A 19,034-nucleotide genomic window follows, 5' to 3' on the forward strand; every position below is an offset into this window, starting at 1 on the left:
AAAAGAGCATGAAATAAATAGTAGCTGTGGATTGATGGTGGTCAGTTGCTTCAGTGGTGTCCCCCTCTGTGACTGCATGGGCCGTAACCCACCAGACTCCTCTGTCAATGGGATTTTCCCAGCAAGAATACTGGAGTGGGTTGGCATGCCCTCCTCAGGGGATCCTCCCGACCCAGGGATCAAACCACATCTCCTGCATTGCGGGCTGATTTCTTTACTGCCACCAAAGCCCAGGGATTAGGGAAGTATTTTTATGTAGATAGAGTTCAAGTTGTATCAGATGGAGGAGGAGGACATGTTCCTGTTAGACACTACAATTTAGAGAGAGTATACAGAAAGAAAAGTTCATAGTGAACATGGAAAAAGACAGTTCGTTGCTAACATTATTGTAATAGTTTTTCTGCATCCTCTTCCTTCAGCATGGACTTGTATCAGCCTAAACTTTAATGTCACAACTGTTGATGTGTCTTGGGAGGTAGCATAGAGTAAGGCATACTTTATTCTTAGTTCAGTTTGGTTCTGTTAATTGCTGTTTGATCTAGTGTCTTGGTCTCTTTGAAACTTGGTTTTGCTTTTTAATAAAATAAAGAGGTAAAATAAAATTGATAGGTTCCTATCTCCATGAGAATTAATGAAACTAAAGTATCTGGCTCAGTCTTTAGAGAATGGTGGGTGTCAGTAAATGATATTACCTTCTTTCTTCCCCATCTTCATATTGTGTGAGAATTCCTTTGCTCCTTTGCTGTGTTGTGCGGAAAGCAGTTAGTACCAATTGATACTAATGTTTGAATGGTACTTAACTCTTTACACTGTGTGTTAGAGTGGTTTGGTATCACAAATGGATTTAATTAGTTAAAATTTAGGTATTCTGATAAACTGAATAGGCTGTAATCAGCCAGTGTCAGGAGATACTTTAAGGTAGTATGCATGCAACTGCACTAAATCCTCTGAATTCTTGGTAATTTGCAGCGCCTGCCTGTCCTAAACTTCAGAGTTCCTGTCTCATCCCTTGCTAGACTGTGTAGCTTTCAAATAATTCTTTAAAAATACTGTTCTTTCAGAATGAATTCAGTTAAAATTGGCCACAAGTTTATGTTTTGGCCTACCACCTCAAGTGTGGCTAATATGGTGGTGTTGATTGAGGGCTCAGAAGAGCTGGTTTGGAATTGTTAAATAGCTTTGTGTGGAGAATTTCAAAAATATATTTGTGGAGAATGAGTAAGATAACGTTTGTGTAACTGTAAAAGTGCTATCTATGCAGATATAAACTATTAAGTAAGCATAAGTGATTACAACTTGTTTGCCTTTCCTTATCTTTATGTTGCCATACTTAGCTTTTATGTTTGATAAGACAGAATTGACTTTGTTCTTAAATAGGACATTGTATCTTTGTTTATTAGGTTGTCTTTTTCACTGTATCTCATTTCCTCTGTGCCTATGTGGAATCGTTGAAGGCAAGAGAAAAAATTTTATTTTACTTTATAGATTTTAATCTTAAAATTAAAGTGCTTATAAATATTTTCACATCATCAGTTCAGTCACTCAGTTGTGTCCGACTCTTTGCAACCCCTTGGACTGCAGCACGCCAGGCTTCCCTGTCCATTACCAACTCTTGGAGCTTACTCAAACTCATGTCCATTGAGTCGGTGATGCCATCCAACCATCTCATCCTCTGTCATCCCCTTCTCCTCCAGCCTTCAATCTTTCCTAACATCAGGGTCTTTTCCAGTTCTTCGCATCAGGTGGCCAAAGTATTGGAGTTTCAGCTTTAGCATCAGTCCTTCCAATGAATATTCAGGACCAATTTACTTTAGGATGGACTGGTTGGATCTCAGTCCGAGGAATTCCCAAGAGTCTTCTCCAATACCACAGTTCAAAAGCATCAATTCTTCGGCGCTCAGCTTTCTTTATAGTCCAACTCTTACATCTGTACATGACTACTGGAAAAACCATAGCTTTGACTAGGTGAACCTTTGTTGGCAAATACATGTCTCTGCTTTTTAATATGCTTTCAGATCACGATCACATATTAATGCTTCCTTCAGTGCTTTTTGTTCTTTCAGTTCTATACATTTTTATCTTCCTATCATATCAGGAGCTTTTCTGCAGTTATTTTGAAACATCAGTATGGTTAAGAGAGGAGCTACTTATCTTAAGCGATTTTGCTTGCTTTGAAATTTTAGCATGTTTTTAGTATGATTTGTATCTGCTTGCTTTTCATGGTAAAGGACTAATGAATAATAAGTATTTGAAAGATTAGAAAAACAAATATCTTAAGTATTTATACAGGAAATAGGTTCCTAGCTTTTGTTTTGATGAATTAAAACATTCAGGACAGTTATCAAGAGAGAGATTGTCTTGCCTGTTTGCTACATTGTTAAATACAAGAGTGAGTTTGCCATTTTCATTTATGTTAATATGATTTATTATATAAAAATAAAAATAGATTTTAGTAATTATATTCTGAGTTATTTTTTTCTAGTTAAAATGTTGGGACAGTAGACTATTTTTGAAAGCATTAAGAAAAAAGTAGTTTTTTGGTTTTGTTTATATTGCTTTAAGTTCCTTTGTAAATGTGTTACGAGTGTTTTCCAAGTTTTGGGGGTTTTTTCTTAAGAATGCATGCATGGGGAGCTTCCAGGTGCTGGTGGTAAAGAATCTGCTTGCCAGTACAAGAATGTACTCACATGTGTAAAAACTTCTGTGGACACAGAGGAGCATAGGTTTAAGTGTTGAGGAAATACTCTGTAGATCAATGCATTTCCTAGAGTGATTCCAGAAACTTTATTTTTGAAGTTCCATTTCACCAACTCTCACTTCAGAAAGCATACTGGAATGAAACTAATGAACATAGTGTTGAATATATATTAAATTAGATTTTTAAAACAGCTTTATTGAGCTGTTGAAAATGTATGTTATAACAACATACAGTAAACTGCATATATTTTAAGTGCACACTTTATATTTCTTGTGAGCAGTGTAGGTGAGTTTTGCTTTTTTATCCATCTGATAGTCTTTAACATTTTAAGAGTATCATTTTTATTTAATGTGATTATTTATGTAGGGTCTGTCATCTACTCTTTATCTTCTACTTACCCCCTTTGATTATTGTTTCTCTTTTTCTGCCTTTGTTTGGATTAATAAAGTATTTTTGTGATTTTTATATTCTTTTTTTTGGCTTATTACCCATATGTTTTTGTTTTATTTTTGTAGTTGCTTTAATGTTTATAGTAGTTGTTCAGTCACTAAGTCATGTCTGACTCTTTTACAACCCCATGGACTGTAGCCCACCAGACTTCTCAATCCATGGGATTTCTTAGGTAAGAATACTGGAGTGAGTTGCTATTTCCTTCTCCAGGGAATCTTCCCAACCCAGAGATCGAGCAAACATCTGCTGCATTGGCAGGTGACAGTTCTTTACCACTGAACCACCTGGGGCCGCCCAGTGTTTATAATATCAGATCAGTCGCTCAGTCGTGTCGGACTCTTTGCGACCCCATGAATCGCAGCACGCCAGGCCTCCCTGTCCATCACCAACTCCCGGAGTTCACTCAGACTCACGTCCATCGAGTCAGTGATGCCATCCAGCCATCTCATCCTCTGTTGTCACCTTCTCCTCCTGCCCCCAATCCCTCCCAGCATCAGAGTCTTTTCCAGTGAGTCAACTTTTCACATGAGGTGGCCAAAGTACTGGAGTTTCAGCTTTAGCATCATTCCTTCCAAAGAAATCCCAGGGCTGATCTCCTTCAGAATGGACTGGTTGGATCTCCTTGCAGTCCAAGGGACTCTCAAGAGTCTTCTCCAACACCACAGTTCAAAAGTATCAATTCTTCGGCGCTCAGCCTTCTTCACAGTCCAACTCTCACATCCATACATGACCACAGGAAAAACCATAGCCTTGACTAGACGAACCTTTGTTGGCAAAGTAATGTCTCTGCTTTTGAATATGCTATCTAGGTTGGTCATAACTTTCCTTCCAAGGAGTAAACGTCTTTTAATTTCATGGCTGCAGTCACCATCTGCAGTGATTTTGGAGCTGCAAATGCAAATAAAGTCTGACACTGTTTCCACTGTTTCCCCATCTATTTCCCATGAAGTGGTGGGACCGGATGCCATGATCTTTGTTTTCTGAATGTTGAGCTTTAAGCCAACTTTTTCACTCTCCACTTTCACTTTCATCAAGAGGCTTTTGAGTTCCTCCTCACTTTCTGCCGTAAGGGTGGTGTCATCTGCCTATCTGAGGTTATTGATATTTCTCCCGGCAATCTTGATTCCAGCTTGTGTTTCTTCCAGCCCAGCGTTTCTCATGATGTACTCTGCATATAAGTTAAATAAACAGGGTGACAATATATGGCCTTGACGAACTCCTTTTCCTATTTGGAACCAGTCTGTTGTTCCATGTCCAGTTCTAACTGTTGCTTCCTGACCTGCATACAGATTTCTCAAGAGGCAGATCAGGTGTTCTGGTATTCCCATCTCTCTCAGAATTTTCCACAGTTTATTGTGATCCACACAGTCAAAGGCTTTGGCATAGTCAATAAAGCAGAAATAGATGTTTTTCTGGAACTCTTGCTTTTTCGATGATCCAGCGGATGTTGGCAATTTGATCTCTGGTTCCTCTGCCTTTTCTAAAACCAGCTTGAACATCAGGAAGTTCACGGTTCACATATTGCTGAAGCCTGGCTTGGAGAATTTTGAGCATTACTTTACTAGCGTGTGAGATGAGTGCAATTGTGTAGTAGTTGGAGCATTCTTTGGCATTGCCTTTCTTTGGGATTGGAATGAAAACTGACCTTTTCCAGTCCTGTGGCCACTGCTGAGTTTTCCAAATGTGCTGGCATATTGAGTGCAGCACTTTCACAGCATCATCTTTCAGGATTTGGAATAGCTCAACTGGAATTCCATCACCTCCACTAGCTTTGTTCGTAGTGATGCTTTCTAAGACCCACTTGACTTCACATTCCAGGATGTCTGGCTCTAGGTCAGTGATCACACCATCGTGATTATCTGGGTCTTGAAGATCTTTTTTGTACAGTTCTTCTGTATATTCTTGCCACCTCTTAATATCTTCTGCTTCTGTTAGGTCCATACCATTTCTGCCCTTTATCGAGCTCATCTTTGCATGAAATGTTCCTTTGGTATCTCTGATTTTCTTGAAGAGATCCCTAGTCTTTCCCATTCTGTTGTTTTCCCATCCTCTATTTCTTTGCATTGATCGCTGAAGAAGGCTTTCTTATCTCTTCTTGCTATTCTTTGAAACTCTGCATTCAGATGTTTATATCTTTCCTTTTCTCCTTTGCTTTTCGCTTTTCTTCTTTTCACAGCTATTTGTAAGGCCTCCCCAGACAGCCATTTTGCTTTTTTGCATCCCTTGTACCTATATATACACATCTCTTAACATTTCACCTTAGACATTGTGATTTTGATTGATACCTAGAAGCTCGATGTGAATGGTTCTTTTTATACAGCTTCCATCCTCAACTTTTTGGATATGTGGAATGTAGTTAGAATAACTGTCTTCATGTCCTTTTCTGCCTGCCTAACATCTGTGTTAAAATCTGGTTTAAATTTGATTTGATGATTATTTTCTTCATTATGATTTAGGTTTTCCTGCTTCTCTGCATGCCTGGTAGTCTTCAATTAAATACCGGACAAGATAAATTTATTTCATCCTGGATATTTGTATACCTATAAAATTGAGCTCTGTTCAGATGACCTTGAAAACAGTTGGATCTGTTTGCATCTCTTTTTATGATATGTTAGGTGGCTCTGGAGTAATGTTCATTCTAGGGCTAATTGCTGCATCAATTGTGAGTTTTCCTAGTCTGGCTTGTGGGAATTAGGTACTCTCCAGCACTTTCCTCCTTTTATATGGGGGGTTAACTTTAGTTATTAATTCTAAATTTTATTTAATTTTCGTCGGAGAGCACGTGTTAATCACTCAGTTGTGTCTGACTCTCTGCAACCCCATGAACGGTAGCCCACCAGGCTCCTCTGTCCATGGGATTCTCCAGGCAAGAAGACGAGTGGGTTGCCATTCCCTTCTCCAGGGCATCTTCCTGTCCCAGGAATTGAATCCAGGTCTCTTACATTGCAGGCAGAGTTTTTACCTCTGAGCCACCAGAAAAGTCCAGAGAGCATGGTATGTGCTGTTTTTTTTGGTTCTTTTTCTCTTTAGTTTGTGTCCTTACTAGTTCACTTTTACATGAAAAGATGTATACTGTATTGAATTCAGAGTTTCAAGGGTAAAGTGCTAATTGTGTGTTCAAATCTTATGCATAGTTACTAGCCTTACCTTTGCTAAATATGAGACAGATGTGTTAAAATCTACCATACTTTAAAATTTTTATCTATTTTTAATGAAAGGATAATTGCTCTACAGTATTGTGTTGGTTTCTACCAAACATCAACATGAATCAGCCATAGGTATACATATGTCCTCTACCTGTTGAAACTCCCTCCACATCCCACCCCTCTAGGTTGTTACAAGTCCAGGTTTGAGTTCCCTGAGTCATTCAGCAAATTCCCATTGGCACTCTGTTTTAGGTATGGTAATGTGTGTTACCATGTCACTTTCTCCATACATCCCACCCTCTGCAAAATCTACCACACTTTAAGTAACGTTGCTTTTCCTTAGATAGTTGTTGGTTTTTGCTTTTTATATTTTATAACTATTCATGCAGAATTGAAATTAAGACTTCCTGGTAAATAGAGCTTTTTGTCAAAATAGATTCAGTTCAGTTGCTCAATCATGTCTGACTCTTTGCAACCCCATGGACTGCAGCACACCAGGCCTCCCTCTCCATCGCCATCTCCTGGAGTTTACTCAAACTCATGTCCATTCAGTCAGTGATGCCATCCAACCATCTCATCCTCTGTCATCCCCTTCTCCTCCTGCCTTCTACCTTTTCCCAGTATCAGGGTCTTTTCAAGTGACTCATTTCTTCGCATCAGGTAGCCTAAGTATTGGAGTTTCAGCTTCAGCATCAGTCCTTCCAATGAATAGTCAGGACTGATTTCCTTTAGGGTGGACCAGTTGGATCTCCTTGCTGTCCAAGGGACTCTCAAGAATCTTCTCCAACACCACAGTTCCAATGCATCAGTTCTTCAGCACTCAGCTTTCTTTATAGTCCAACTCACATCCATACATGACTACTGGAAAAATCATACCCTTGACTAGATGGACCTTTGTTGGTAAAGTAATGTCTCTGCTTTTTAATAAGCTGTGTAGGTTGGTCATAACTTTCCTTCCAAGGAGTAAGCATCTTTTAGTTTCATGGTTGCAATCACCATCTGCAGTGATTTTGGAGCCCCCCAAAATAGTCTGTCACTGTTTCTGGTGTTTCCTCATCAATTTGCTCTAAAGTGATGGGACCAGATGCCATGATCTTAGTTTTCTGAATGTGGAGTTTTAAGCCAGCTTTTTCACTCTCCTCTTTTCACGTTCATCAAGAGGCTTTTTGGTTCCTCTTTGCTTTCTGCCATAAGGGTGGTGTCATCTGCATATCTGAGGTTATTGATATTTCTCCCAGCAATCTTGATTCCAGCTTGTGCTTCGTCCAGTCCAGCATTTCTCATGATGTACTCTGCATATAAGTTAAATCAGCAGGGGGACAGTACACAGCCCTGACGTACTCCTTTCTCAATTTGGAACCAGTCTGTTGTTCCATGTCCAGTTCTAACTGTTGCTGATATTCTAACTGGTGGTCTGATATTTCTATCACTTTATGAATTTTCCACAGTTTGTTGTCATCCACACTGTTAAAGGCTTTGGCATAGTCAATAAAGCAGAAGTAGATGTTTTTCTGGAACTCTCTGGCTTTTTCGATGATCCAGTGGATGTTGGCAATTTGATCTCTGGTTCCTCTGCCTTTTCTAAAACCAGCTTGAACATCTGGAAGTTCACAGTTCATGTACTGTTGAAGCCTAGCTTGGAAGATTTTGAACATTACTTTGCTATGTGTGAGGTGAGTGCACTTGTGCGGTAGTTTGAACATTCTTTGGCATTGCCTTTCTTTGGGATTAGAATGAAAACCGACCTTTTCCAGTCCTGTGGCCACTGCTGAGTTTTCCAGATTTGCTGGCATATTGAGTGTAGCACTTTCACAGCATCATCTTTTAGGATTTGAAATAGCTCAACTGCAATTCCATCACCTCCACTAGCTTTGTTCATAGTGATGTTTCCTAAGGCCCACTTGACTTCACATTCCAGAATGTCTGGCTCTAGGTGAGTGATCTCACCATCATGGTTATCTGGGTCGTGAAGATCTTTTTTGTATAGTTCTTCTGTATATTCTTGCCACCTCTTAATATCTTCTGCTTCTGTTAGGTCCATACCATTTCTGTCCTTTATTGAGCCCATCTTTGCATGAAATGTTCCCTTGGTATCTCTGATTTTCTTGATGAGATCTCTAGTTTTTTCCATTCTGTTGTTTTCCTCTATTTCTTTTCATTGATCACTGAGGAAGCCTTTCTTATTTCCCCTTGCTATTCTTTGGAATTCTGCCTTCAAATGGGTATATCTTTCCTTTTCTCCTTTGCCTTTAGCGTCTCTTCTTTTCTCAGGTATTTGTAAGGCCTCCTCAGACAACCATTTGGCCTTTTTGCATTTCTTTTTCTTGAGGATGGTCTTGATCACTGCCTCCTGTACAATGTCATGAACCTCTGTCCATAGTTCTTCAGGCACTCTGCTGCAGTCCATGGAGTGGCAAAGAGTTGGACATGACTGAGCAACTGAACTGACCCAGACTTAGGGTCTATGGGCTCTATGGTAGCGTTAATGGTGAACTCCAAGAGCATTTACACTAAGGGAGCCCTTACTGGCCTGATCCTGCCAGTGCCCCTGTCCCCATGCCATCCCATGCCTCCACAGGCAGCCCTACAACATTAGCAGGTAATTTTGGTTCAGTCTCCTATGGGGTCACTGCTCCTTTCCTCTCGGTCTTGATATGTGCAAAATTTTGTTTGTGCTCTCCAAGACTGGAGTCTCCCTCTTCCCCAGGCCCCTGGAAGTCCTGTAATCAAATCCCGCTATCCCACAAGGTCTGATTGCATGGGGATTCCCAGTCCCTTTATCAGATCCCCAGGCTAGGAAACCTGGGGTGAGGTCCAGAACCTTTGCAACAGTGGGAGAACTTCTTTGGTATTACTGTTCTACAGTTTGTGGGTCACCCACCCTGCGGTTATTGGATTTCATTTTACCGTGATTGTGCTGCTCTACTGTCTCACTACAGGTCTCTTTGTCTTGGACATGGAGTATCATTTTTTGGTGGGTTCAGGCGTCCTCCTGTCCATGGTTGTTCAACAGCTAGTTGCAATTTTGGTGCTCTTGCAGGAGGAAATGAGCACACATTCTCCTACTCTACCATCTTCTCTCGTCATCTTTATATAATATTTTCATCATGCTTTTCTTCTGTGTTAGAACATTCTGAATAAGAGCACCAGGCTCTCTCCCAAGTATTTGTTTCTTTCTTTTGTCCTTTCTTTTCTTCCTCCATTTTCTCAGTTTCTTCTCACTTCTCATATATCTGCCTCTTTTTAGAACTTGATAATGTATTATTTATAATTTTCCAGCCTGTTTGTGTAGTTTTACCCCCCCTCCTCTTTTCCTCCTACTTTTCTCTTCTGCTTTCCTCCTTATTTGTGCTTAACTCCATATTGTTTGTATCTTAATACTGTATTTTTGTGTTTCTTTCCCCTTACCTTTCTCCCTTCTCTTCATCCTTCCTTCCAGTCTCCTTCCCTCCATATTTCCCCTTCAACCCCTTCCTACCTTTCACCATTCCACATTCTTAGCATCTTCCTCTCCCCTCTTAGCCCTTTTCCAACATCCCACTTCCTCCTTTCCTCCTTACTCTCTTTTCTTCATTTCCACTCCTACCCTCTCGTTTTGAGCTTGTATTTATTTTTATCCAGCATTTCTGTGTCTCTGCAATTGGAGAGGTTTTTGGTGTGTTATTCACCATATTGTTGCATCAGTCCTCATTATTATTGGTTATTTTAAGGAAATAATTTGCATTGTTACTTTATTATTAGAAGCTGATTCCTTGTAGTACGCTTCATAGTTTAGTGTAATATAATGCCATCATTTGAGAAAAAGTTCTAAATGGTAATTTTTTTTTTTAACAGGTGAGAAGGAAGAATGATGATATTGCAAAATTTGTTGAATTTTTGGTCTTCCAACTTGGGTTATGTGATAACTTTTATAAGGGAGGTATTAGTACAGGTGTTTGAAATTTAAGCTCAGGAACACTGGCTTCTAAACTGTAATTTTTAATTATGTATGTTACCAAGAGCTTAAATATCTTCAAAGTATGTAGTAGAAAATAGATATGTTAACCTTATTCGTAAAAAGATCTTAAAGAGACATCTGAAATTTTATTTGTGAAAACTCAGGTCTGGAACTGTTTTGCCACTTGAAGTCAGTATTCCCAAAGGTCTTCAAAGCATTCCTAAGCCTGAGTCAGTTTTTTACAATCTCAGAAACTTCAATCTTAATTTATAGTTGAAATGTTTATTTGATTACTTTAAGGAACCTCTAGTTCACAAACAAATCAAACAAAAGTATTTCTAAAATTGGGGAAATTTTTGAATGTTTAAGCTTTTAAGTTCCAGCCATCAGTTTAGCACTATGCAGAGCACTCCCTCAGATTAAAATTTTGAAAAAAATATTGAAGGTTAAAGAAGCTAAGGCATGCTTCCTGTCCCCCAAAGCATCCAGTATCTATAAGAGAATAATATAATTGGCACTCCATCTTGGAGTGGTGGGTCTGCATCCTCAGATTCAACCTACCATGGATCCAAAATAGTTAGAAAAAAATAGTTCTAGAAAGTTCCAGAAATCAAAACTTGAATTCGCTGCACCCAGTCAGCTATTTATATAGCATTTATATCGTGTTAGGTTTTATAAGTAAGCTACAGATTGTGTAAAATGTGTGGGAGGATGTGCGTAAGTTATATGCAGATATTATATCATTTTATGTAAGGGACTTATTTGAGTATGTTTGGATTTTGGCATCTCATGGGTTCCTGGAACCATCACCTGCTGATACACAGGGACAGTTGTACCAGCTAATGTGACATAATTAGGATCCATATTGACTGAAATTAATGGAAGCATTCACAGAAAGAGAAAAAAACAATACCCATAATGGGTTATGGTCATTTGACAGGGGGAGAAAGGTATTGGGTAGAAGTTTTTCCCATAATCTTTCTTCCTACTTTTCTTTTCTTTTTATATTTTCCTTTCTCTTGTGGTATAATTTTAAAGAGTTGTTTTTAAATTAGTGAAGCCTTCTTTTATATTATTATTTTATATATACCTATCCTTTTATATCCACTTTTTTTGTGTGTTTCTTTTCCTATTTTCCCCCGACCATGTAAATTTTGTGAATTGATGAGCAAAAGTATTTTATAAGAGTTTTTATTTGCTAATTAGATCATTATAAATAGACACAGATTTAAAAAACAAACTTCTTAATTTTGATCCAGTACTTTTTATTAGTATGTAGTTTCCAGGCTTTGTTTAACCTAGTATATGGGAAGGAAATAGAGGCTGTCTTGGCTCCTAAATTATGTTGCAAAATCTTAAGTTGATTCACGTTTGCTTCTGTTATGTTTTGATTTTTTTTTTGTTTTGCTTTGTTTTCTCATTTTCTTTTTTTCCCTGGGGACATTAGTTTTGTTAGAAACATTAGTTTCAGGAAATTTAGTGATAATTATAGCAGTTTATTTCATTCTGATTTCATAGTTTTTTGTTATTTCAAACTAGTCTATGGGGAAAATAGAATACTTTTCCTGTTTATTTTAGTTGTATGTGTTTTATTTTGGTATTCTTTAAAATATGTTTAACTAATATTCAGTGACTATTATTCTTATCTTTGTTCTTTTCTTATTTTTCTTATAAATGTGCTAACACTGGAGGCCGAATAACATAGAGGTTAAGAGCATAAGCAGTAAGTCCAGGCTGTGTGTGCTGTGCTTAGTCACTCAGTCGTGTCTCACTCTTTGAGACCCCATGGACTGTACCGTGCCAGGCTCCTCTGCCCATGGGGATTCTCCAGGCAAGAATACTAGAGTGGGTTGCCATGCCCTCCTCCAGGGGATCTTCCCAAACCAGGGATCGAACCCAGGTTGCCCACATCGCAGGTGAATTCTTTAGTCTGAGCCACCGGGGAAGCCCAGTCCAGGCTGTGTTGAGTTTAAATCCATGACTCTGTTTCTCACTAACTGAATTACTTAAACTCTCTATGCTTGTTTCCTCATCTTTAGAGTCAGGATAATAATAGTACTTCTTTCATAGTGCTGTTTTGAGGAATACAGGAATTAATTTCTATAAAGAACTTAGAAGAGTGTCTGGCATATGGGAAATATTGTTTATGTTAGGTGTTACCCCCCACAGTTCTCTGAAGAGTCACACAGATACTGTTACAGGTAGGAATAGAACCTGGGTGTTCTTATTCCAGTCAAGATGAAGCAATGCTATTTTGCTTGTCAGTAGGTTATGCAGTGTTTTCCAAGATACAAATTTCTGAGCTACAAAGTGAATACAATAAAATTAAAATTATTTATTTATTTATAATAAAACACATTTGCATGTTCAGCACTGTGCTTAGGTTTTATAAATGCTAAGGTAGACACACTTTCTGTCCTAAAGAAGCTATAGACTAATCCTGGAAAAGAGACAAGGAAACACTTGAGACATAATTACTTTCATTAGAGAGAATTGTAGAGAACAGAAAGAAATAGAGAGGAGAGGGCATCCATCCCTTCCTTTGGGAGGGTGAAGGAAAAGGGAAACGGTCTTGGAAAACTCCATAGATGAGCTATCAACTCAGGAGTTATTAAGAATATCCATAGGATAAGATAATATACCACAAAGAGTTTAAAGTGCTATGTATATGTTGTTAATATTTAACTTTATACTGAAATCTTCTATTCAGCCTTAAAGCATTCCAAGAAATTAGTTGATTCTTACCTTTAACTTGAGTTTACCAACAAGTAGTAGTTTATCCTATATTTTACTCCCAGGGTGTGAAAAAAATAATTTTTTTTTCCAGTTGCTTTTTTCAAATTTGTTTATTATAGAAGAGACACGTGCTTTTTGTAAATGAATTTGAATAGTTGGAAGTATATAAAAGTTATTAATTCCTCCCCCTTTCCCCAACTTTCTCATTCCCTCTGAAAACAATAAAATGTGTAAGTAAAGAATCTGCCTGCAATGCAGGAGAGCCTGGTTTGAATCCTGGGTCAGGAATATCCCCTGGAGAAGAGAGAGGCTACCCACTCCATTATTCTAAGGCTTCCCTGGTGGCTCAGACAGTAAAGAATTCGCCTACAGTGTGGGAGACCTGGGTTTGATCCCTGGGTTGGAAAGATCCCCTGGAGAAGGGCATGGCAACCCACTCCGGTATTCTTGCCTGGAGAATCCCCATGGACAGAGGAGCCTGGCAGGCTGCAGTCCATGAGGTTGCAAAGCATTGGACAAGACAGAGTGACTAAGCACAAGCACCTATATACCTGTATAGGTATCTTGCTTTAAATGATAAATGCCATTTCCTTAGTTTGCACTTAAGACATTTCATGACATATCAAGGCTATTTTTTCCATTTTATTTTTATCAAAATGCTCAAAGCTAGCCAAAATAAATGAATTTTCTGCATTCTATCCTGTTTTCTTCATGTTTTTGTTTATGCCAAAAATGTCTTACTTATTCAAAACCACCACATCATATCCAAATACCTTCCTGTCCGTAAAGATCTTTTCACATAATACATTCTCTGTCAAAGCTTTTCTTCTTTTCCCACCTTCACTCCTTCCTGTGTTTCGAAAGTAATTTTGTGTTAGTACCTAACACTTGCTGCTGTGCTGCTTGCTAAGTCACGTCAGTTGTGTCCGACTCTGTGCGACCCCATAGACGGCGGCCCACCAGGCTCCCGTCCCTGGGATTCTCCAGGCAAGCATACTGGAGTGGGTTGCCATTTCCTTCTCCAGTGCATGAAAGTGAAAAGTGAAAGTGAAGTTGCTCAGTCTTGTCCAACTCTTTGCGACCCCATGGACTGTAGCCTACCAGGCTCCTCCGTCCGTGGGATTTCCCAGGCAAGAGTACTGGAGTGGGTTACCATTGCCTTCTCTTGCTGCTGTGGATACAATTAAATGTTTAGTTTTCTGTGCTTTGGACTACACTGACAGTTCTTATAACAGTATTTTATGAGTTTTGTAATACTTAAATCCCTATTTGTAAAGCCGGCTGTTAGATATTTAAAATAAAATGTATTTTAGTCATGTTTTATTACTCTTAGAAATACTGATTTTTAACTGTCTTGGGGAGAAGTTACAAAATATAAGCTGTGAGTTGAAAATAAAACTTGGTTTGGTTAATGATTTTGGGTGAATCTTTCTGAGACATTGTTTTCTTTAAAGATTATGATAACCTGATTTGGCCAGTTTTTAAAATTAAAACTAAATAAAATCTTTAAAAACTTAAGTTGTGAGAATAAGGTATAAATAAATCTCTCAAATATTTTAATAGAAGTTTAAGAGCAGTTCTTTGACATTTTTGAAGGAAACTTGCCACAGTAAATATTTGCTGAACATGATATAAATAGTAATCACTAAAACTTGTTTTCATTTATTTTTCAGAGAATGCAGAATCCATTGATCTTAAACAGTTTTTTGACCAACATTTTTCACATATATATTATGTGTTTTTTGAGAATTTTGTTACTATTGAAGCTAGTCTTAAACAGAAAGGTAAGATGTTAAAATCAATCCTGGCTTACGCTGATGTTTCAAATAATTGTCATAAACATTCACTTAAAATAGACTTTTTCACATTGGAATTTTAGTATTATTTCACTTCTCCTCTCAGATGGCTTGTAGACACCCTGCTCACACTGTGGGTTAGTAGTATTAATAATACCCTTATTATTTTGAAAAGGCTTAGAAGATTGGCCTTTTCTCTGGTCAGATTTGTTTTCTCACCTTTACTCTGCCCTAGGGCCATGTGTCAGGTTTGAGCAGTCATTTTCATAATTACATTTTTAAGAGCTCACTTAAGTGTTTACCACAATATATTATTATTTATTTTTTAGACATAAATATGTAAAACCTAAATGTAATTGTCTAAAAAAAGTAGAGATGCTATGATATTGTCTACACATTGAACAGAATACACTTTAAATATTTTATTAAAGAATCACTGAGAAAAAACTATGCCTGAAATATTTTAAGCTTTTTAAGTGGTTGTTGACATTGAGGACAAAATGATAATGTTTAAATATTTTTCTGTAAAAATGTTTTAGGTCACAAGTCTCAAAGGGAGGAATTGGATGCTATACTTTTTATTTTTGAGGTACGTACCTACCCATGTAACTTTTTTCCCAAAATTAATTTTTGGAACATACAAAGGAATATATTGAATATTAACAAGCACTGTGAATCTGCCATGCTTTTTAAAAACTAAATTCTATTGTTTAACCTAAAAAAATTTCTGAGGTATATTTTAGGTACAGATAGAATTAATGGTTTTATGCATTTGAAGTCACAAATGGTACAATATTTATGGTGTTTACAAGCAATAAAAATTTTAATTTGTGGGATGTTTACACAAATGGAGAATTTTTTTTAAGAAATTCTAAAACATACTTACTTGAGAGGATAAATTCATGGAACTGTTATATACCTAAGGAGTTCATAGTTTCTGCTTTAACTGCTTTTCATTGAAAACTTGTATAGAATAATTTTAAACATTTTATACATTGTTGTTTTACCACATTACTTTTTATTGGGGCGGGGCAAGTTTGTATTGCTAAATAAGCAGAAAGAAATAACAACATATGATACTCTGTTAAAACTTCTGTCTTATTTTTGGCACAGTGATAAAAATGAGGGACACACATGCTTTTCAAATAACTCCTTACTCTTCATTCTGGTTTTCAAATCAAGTAGTGATAGGAGTATTCCAATCTTTATTGAGGATTTTAGCAATCAGGAAACAGCCAGGATTAATTAGACCTTGTGTTTTGAAAGGCATAAAGAATTTAGAAATCAGTTTCTAAAGATTGAACTATTCTATTTACTGCTAATTAAAATTCACTGTTTTGTATATTGACTATTTTAGTATGGTTTAGAAGAATTTAAAGAATTTGATCTTTCTCAGTTGCTGAGTCAGTCACAGCTTAAAAAAAGAAAGTTTTGTGTTTTTTTTTTTTAAGCATTCCAAAAGAAGTAACTGGTTTGATACCTAGTTCTGCAGTTAATTTTCGTTAGTCATTAACCCTGAGGAATTTGCTCATATTTACCTCCCAAAGTGTTTGCATTAATTGTTTACAAGGGGAATATTAAAGCATGGATATTTTGAGAAAGAATAAAACAGTATGTACAGAGAAAAGATAATTCCTGGAAAGTATTCCTTCAGACATTTGTGAAACTATATTTAGGAAATTGAGATCATTGACTAGTTAATAGAAGCTCTTTCAGGGTATTCCTTCTATTAAAGCATAATCCTTAGTTTTCTGTATGTAATATATACTGGTCATTTGTTAATCTGAACTGAAATGTTTGTCTATAATCCATCACTAAATTTCATTAGGAAAAGAACTGTTAAATGTAGGGTTTTTATCTTTTGGAAAAAATACTTAACCTGGGTGCTGTTTTTGTACTTATGATGGTAACAATATCTGACTTCCACCTTTAGAGACTAATGATTTAAAAGATCAAGAAATTATCTAAATAAACTGATTTCCTTTTTCTGGAATAGGTGCATCATTGTGGAATGTTATGACATAGGATTGATACTCTGTTTTCTTCTGTGTAGTTAAGAGTGTACATGATTTCTTTCATCTTTATATTACTGAATAAAAAGATGATGAAGTATAATTTAGTAGTGATAATGTAGAAGTACTTTAAGTAGTTCACAAACTTGTCCTTTTAGTTTTCTATAATTTTAGCTCTTTCCATACCGCAATAAATATAACTATACAGTTGCTGGCTAAGTATGGGAGAAATGTAGGAGGGCAAGGCTGAAGAATTTTCTGTATCTTATGTGGGAATAGCACCTGTCTGTGAAGAACTTTATAATTTCTTTATCATCCTCTTATATAAGAAGGACTAGAGACGATTATCAAAAGGAAGATAGAGAAGTGTAAAAACAGGCATACCATTCTTTGAACAGAATAGTATGAAAGCACTAATTCTGGAAATAGGAATATGGAAGCTGGAATCTGTTTTTCCACTTTCTAACCTAAGCACATTTTTTAACCTGTTATGGCAAACGAAATCACTCCTTTTAGGATGGTTTTGAGGATTAATGAAATATCCTTTATATAAAGTGTCTATTATTTGGCCCTTATGAACATTCAATTAATGTTGACTCTAAATAGTAATAAAATAGAGCAGCAATAATAACAAATACCATTCAGCAAGCAGATGAGTATTGAGAACATAGTTCAACAGCATAGTAAGGCAGCTATTGAAGTAGAATAATTCATACAGGTGCAATATGTAGAGGAAAATAAAGACAAAATTTTGAAGATATTATATGTAAGAAATATTCCAAACTTGTAGAAGTATGTATGGGTTAGCTTAACCATAGGGCTCCTGAATTTAAAAAATTTTTTCTCATACCTATAGCTGTTATAATATATAAGTATCTTTGGGTTCATGTGATTAATTTAGTACAAGTATTTGATAGGATTTTTGTGAAAGCAAAATATTTCCCCTCTTAGGTTTATCAAAATAGGAGAAAGAAAGAACTACTTGAAGAGAAAATATAAGATACTAGTATCTAAAAGAATTTAGAACAGATCAGTAGTTTCCACAGAAAGTCTAATAGAAAACAAGCATTAAAAAATACAGCATTTATTCACTAAAGAGAAATATAATTTTTACATCATTATAAAAGATAAATTTCATCAATTTCCTGTTCCAAGACTTAGTTAGTATAGCTTGTTGATTTCTGGAGTTTTCAGATAATGATCAGTATGCCAGTGCTGAAGTAGTGCCACTACCATCAGACTAGCTCAAAGATGATTTTGTATTTGTAATACTATCTTCTGCTTAACAAACTCTTAAAGGCTTTGTGTAAGTTCTTTAATTTTTCACGTTGTTCAAGATGTGGACTTGTTACTTGCTTTTCATACTTTTCTTTGTTTTATTCATATTGATTTTTAGAAAATTTTACAACTTCTTCCAGAAAGAATTCATCAGCGATGGCAGTTTCATAGTATTGGTAAGTAATGTAAATACTATTTCACATTTGAAATAAATGATAATATTTGAACGTATTCTGTTAATGAGTTGGTTATTACTTGAAATGAGTTCATAGTTTATATTTTAGTAAAAATAAATAAAGAATACAGAATTAAACTTACTGGGAATATAAGATAAAAACATACATGAAGGCCTGTTAAGTTTCATAGTGGCATGTTAAATTTCTTTGATCCACCTGTTGTTACTGTGAATATGTTAGCAATAATGATAAACTATAAAGCCTAAAAATAAAAGATTCTATATCAAAGTAAATATTCTGTAATCAGAAATGGAAGACAAAATGCAAAGTGCCAAGTATAAGAGAGCCATGGGTTCCAGGTTTGAAAGCAAGCAGTGTAAAGTTGGCAGTTTGCTCCATTAAAAAAAAAAAAAAGAGGGAACCTGGGGTTTAGCTTACTGCTTGAAGAGCCAAAGTAGAACTTCCCAGATCAAGAAATGAAGCTGAAAAGGAAAAGGGGAAAGGAAAAACATGCAGCCCTGCTGTAGATTACTGTGAAGAACCAGATAGGCAGGTCATAGGCTTCTCTTACAAGGAGTTAAGCCAAGATGCTGGCTGGCTTGGAGTCTGGTTCTTTCATAATCATAGCATTGCCACAGGACTCTCTGACTCTCATTGTAAGCCTTTTTTCCCTCTTGGATGAAAAAGGAATCTGCAGGTAGGCAATTTCTGGCTTTGGTTCAGTGTCTCAATTAGAACAAAGGTGATTGCTAGTGATTCTCGTGGCCTTTCTCTTGTGAATACACAGCCAGCCACCATACCTACA

The 19,034-nt window shown here is 36.7% G+C and overlaps 1 protein-coding gene across 14 annotated transcripts in view; it reads left to right on the forward strand.

The window, feature by feature from the left end:
- RALGAPA1 (Ral GTPase activating protein catalytic subunit alpha 1) overlaps nucleotides 1-19,034 on the forward strand; it is a 214,175-nt gene that overhangs the window by 28,448 nt on the left and 166,693 nt on the right. For 7 of the 14 annotated variants that reach the window (XM_086363567.1, XM_086363565.1, XM_086363574.1 and 4 more), the window contains exons 2-5: nucleotides 6,098-6,142; nucleotides 14,641-14,751; nucleotides 15,303-15,352; nucleotides 18,172-18,229. In XM_086363567.1, the coding sequence (XP_086219693.1) occupies nucleotides 6,098-6,142; nucleotides 14,641-14,751; nucleotides 15,303-15,352; nucleotides 18,172-18,229 (264 nt within the window). The remainder of the gene's footprint in view (nucleotides 1-6,097; nucleotides 6,143-14,640; nucleotides 14,752-15,302; nucleotides 15,353-18,171; nucleotides 18,230-19,034) is intronic. The other 7 variants (XM_086363569.1, XM_086363566.1, XM_086363575.1 and 4 more) reach the window with 1 other exon arrangement.

Source organism: Bos grunniens, chromosome 21, assembly GCF_055505025.1.
Source record: "Bos grunniens cultivar Pamir isolate PY7600 chromosome 21, Bosgru_T2T1.0, whole genome shotgun sequence".
Taxonomy (NCBI): Eukaryota; Metazoa; Chordata; class Mammalia; order Artiodactyla; family Bovidae; genus Bos; species Bos grunniens.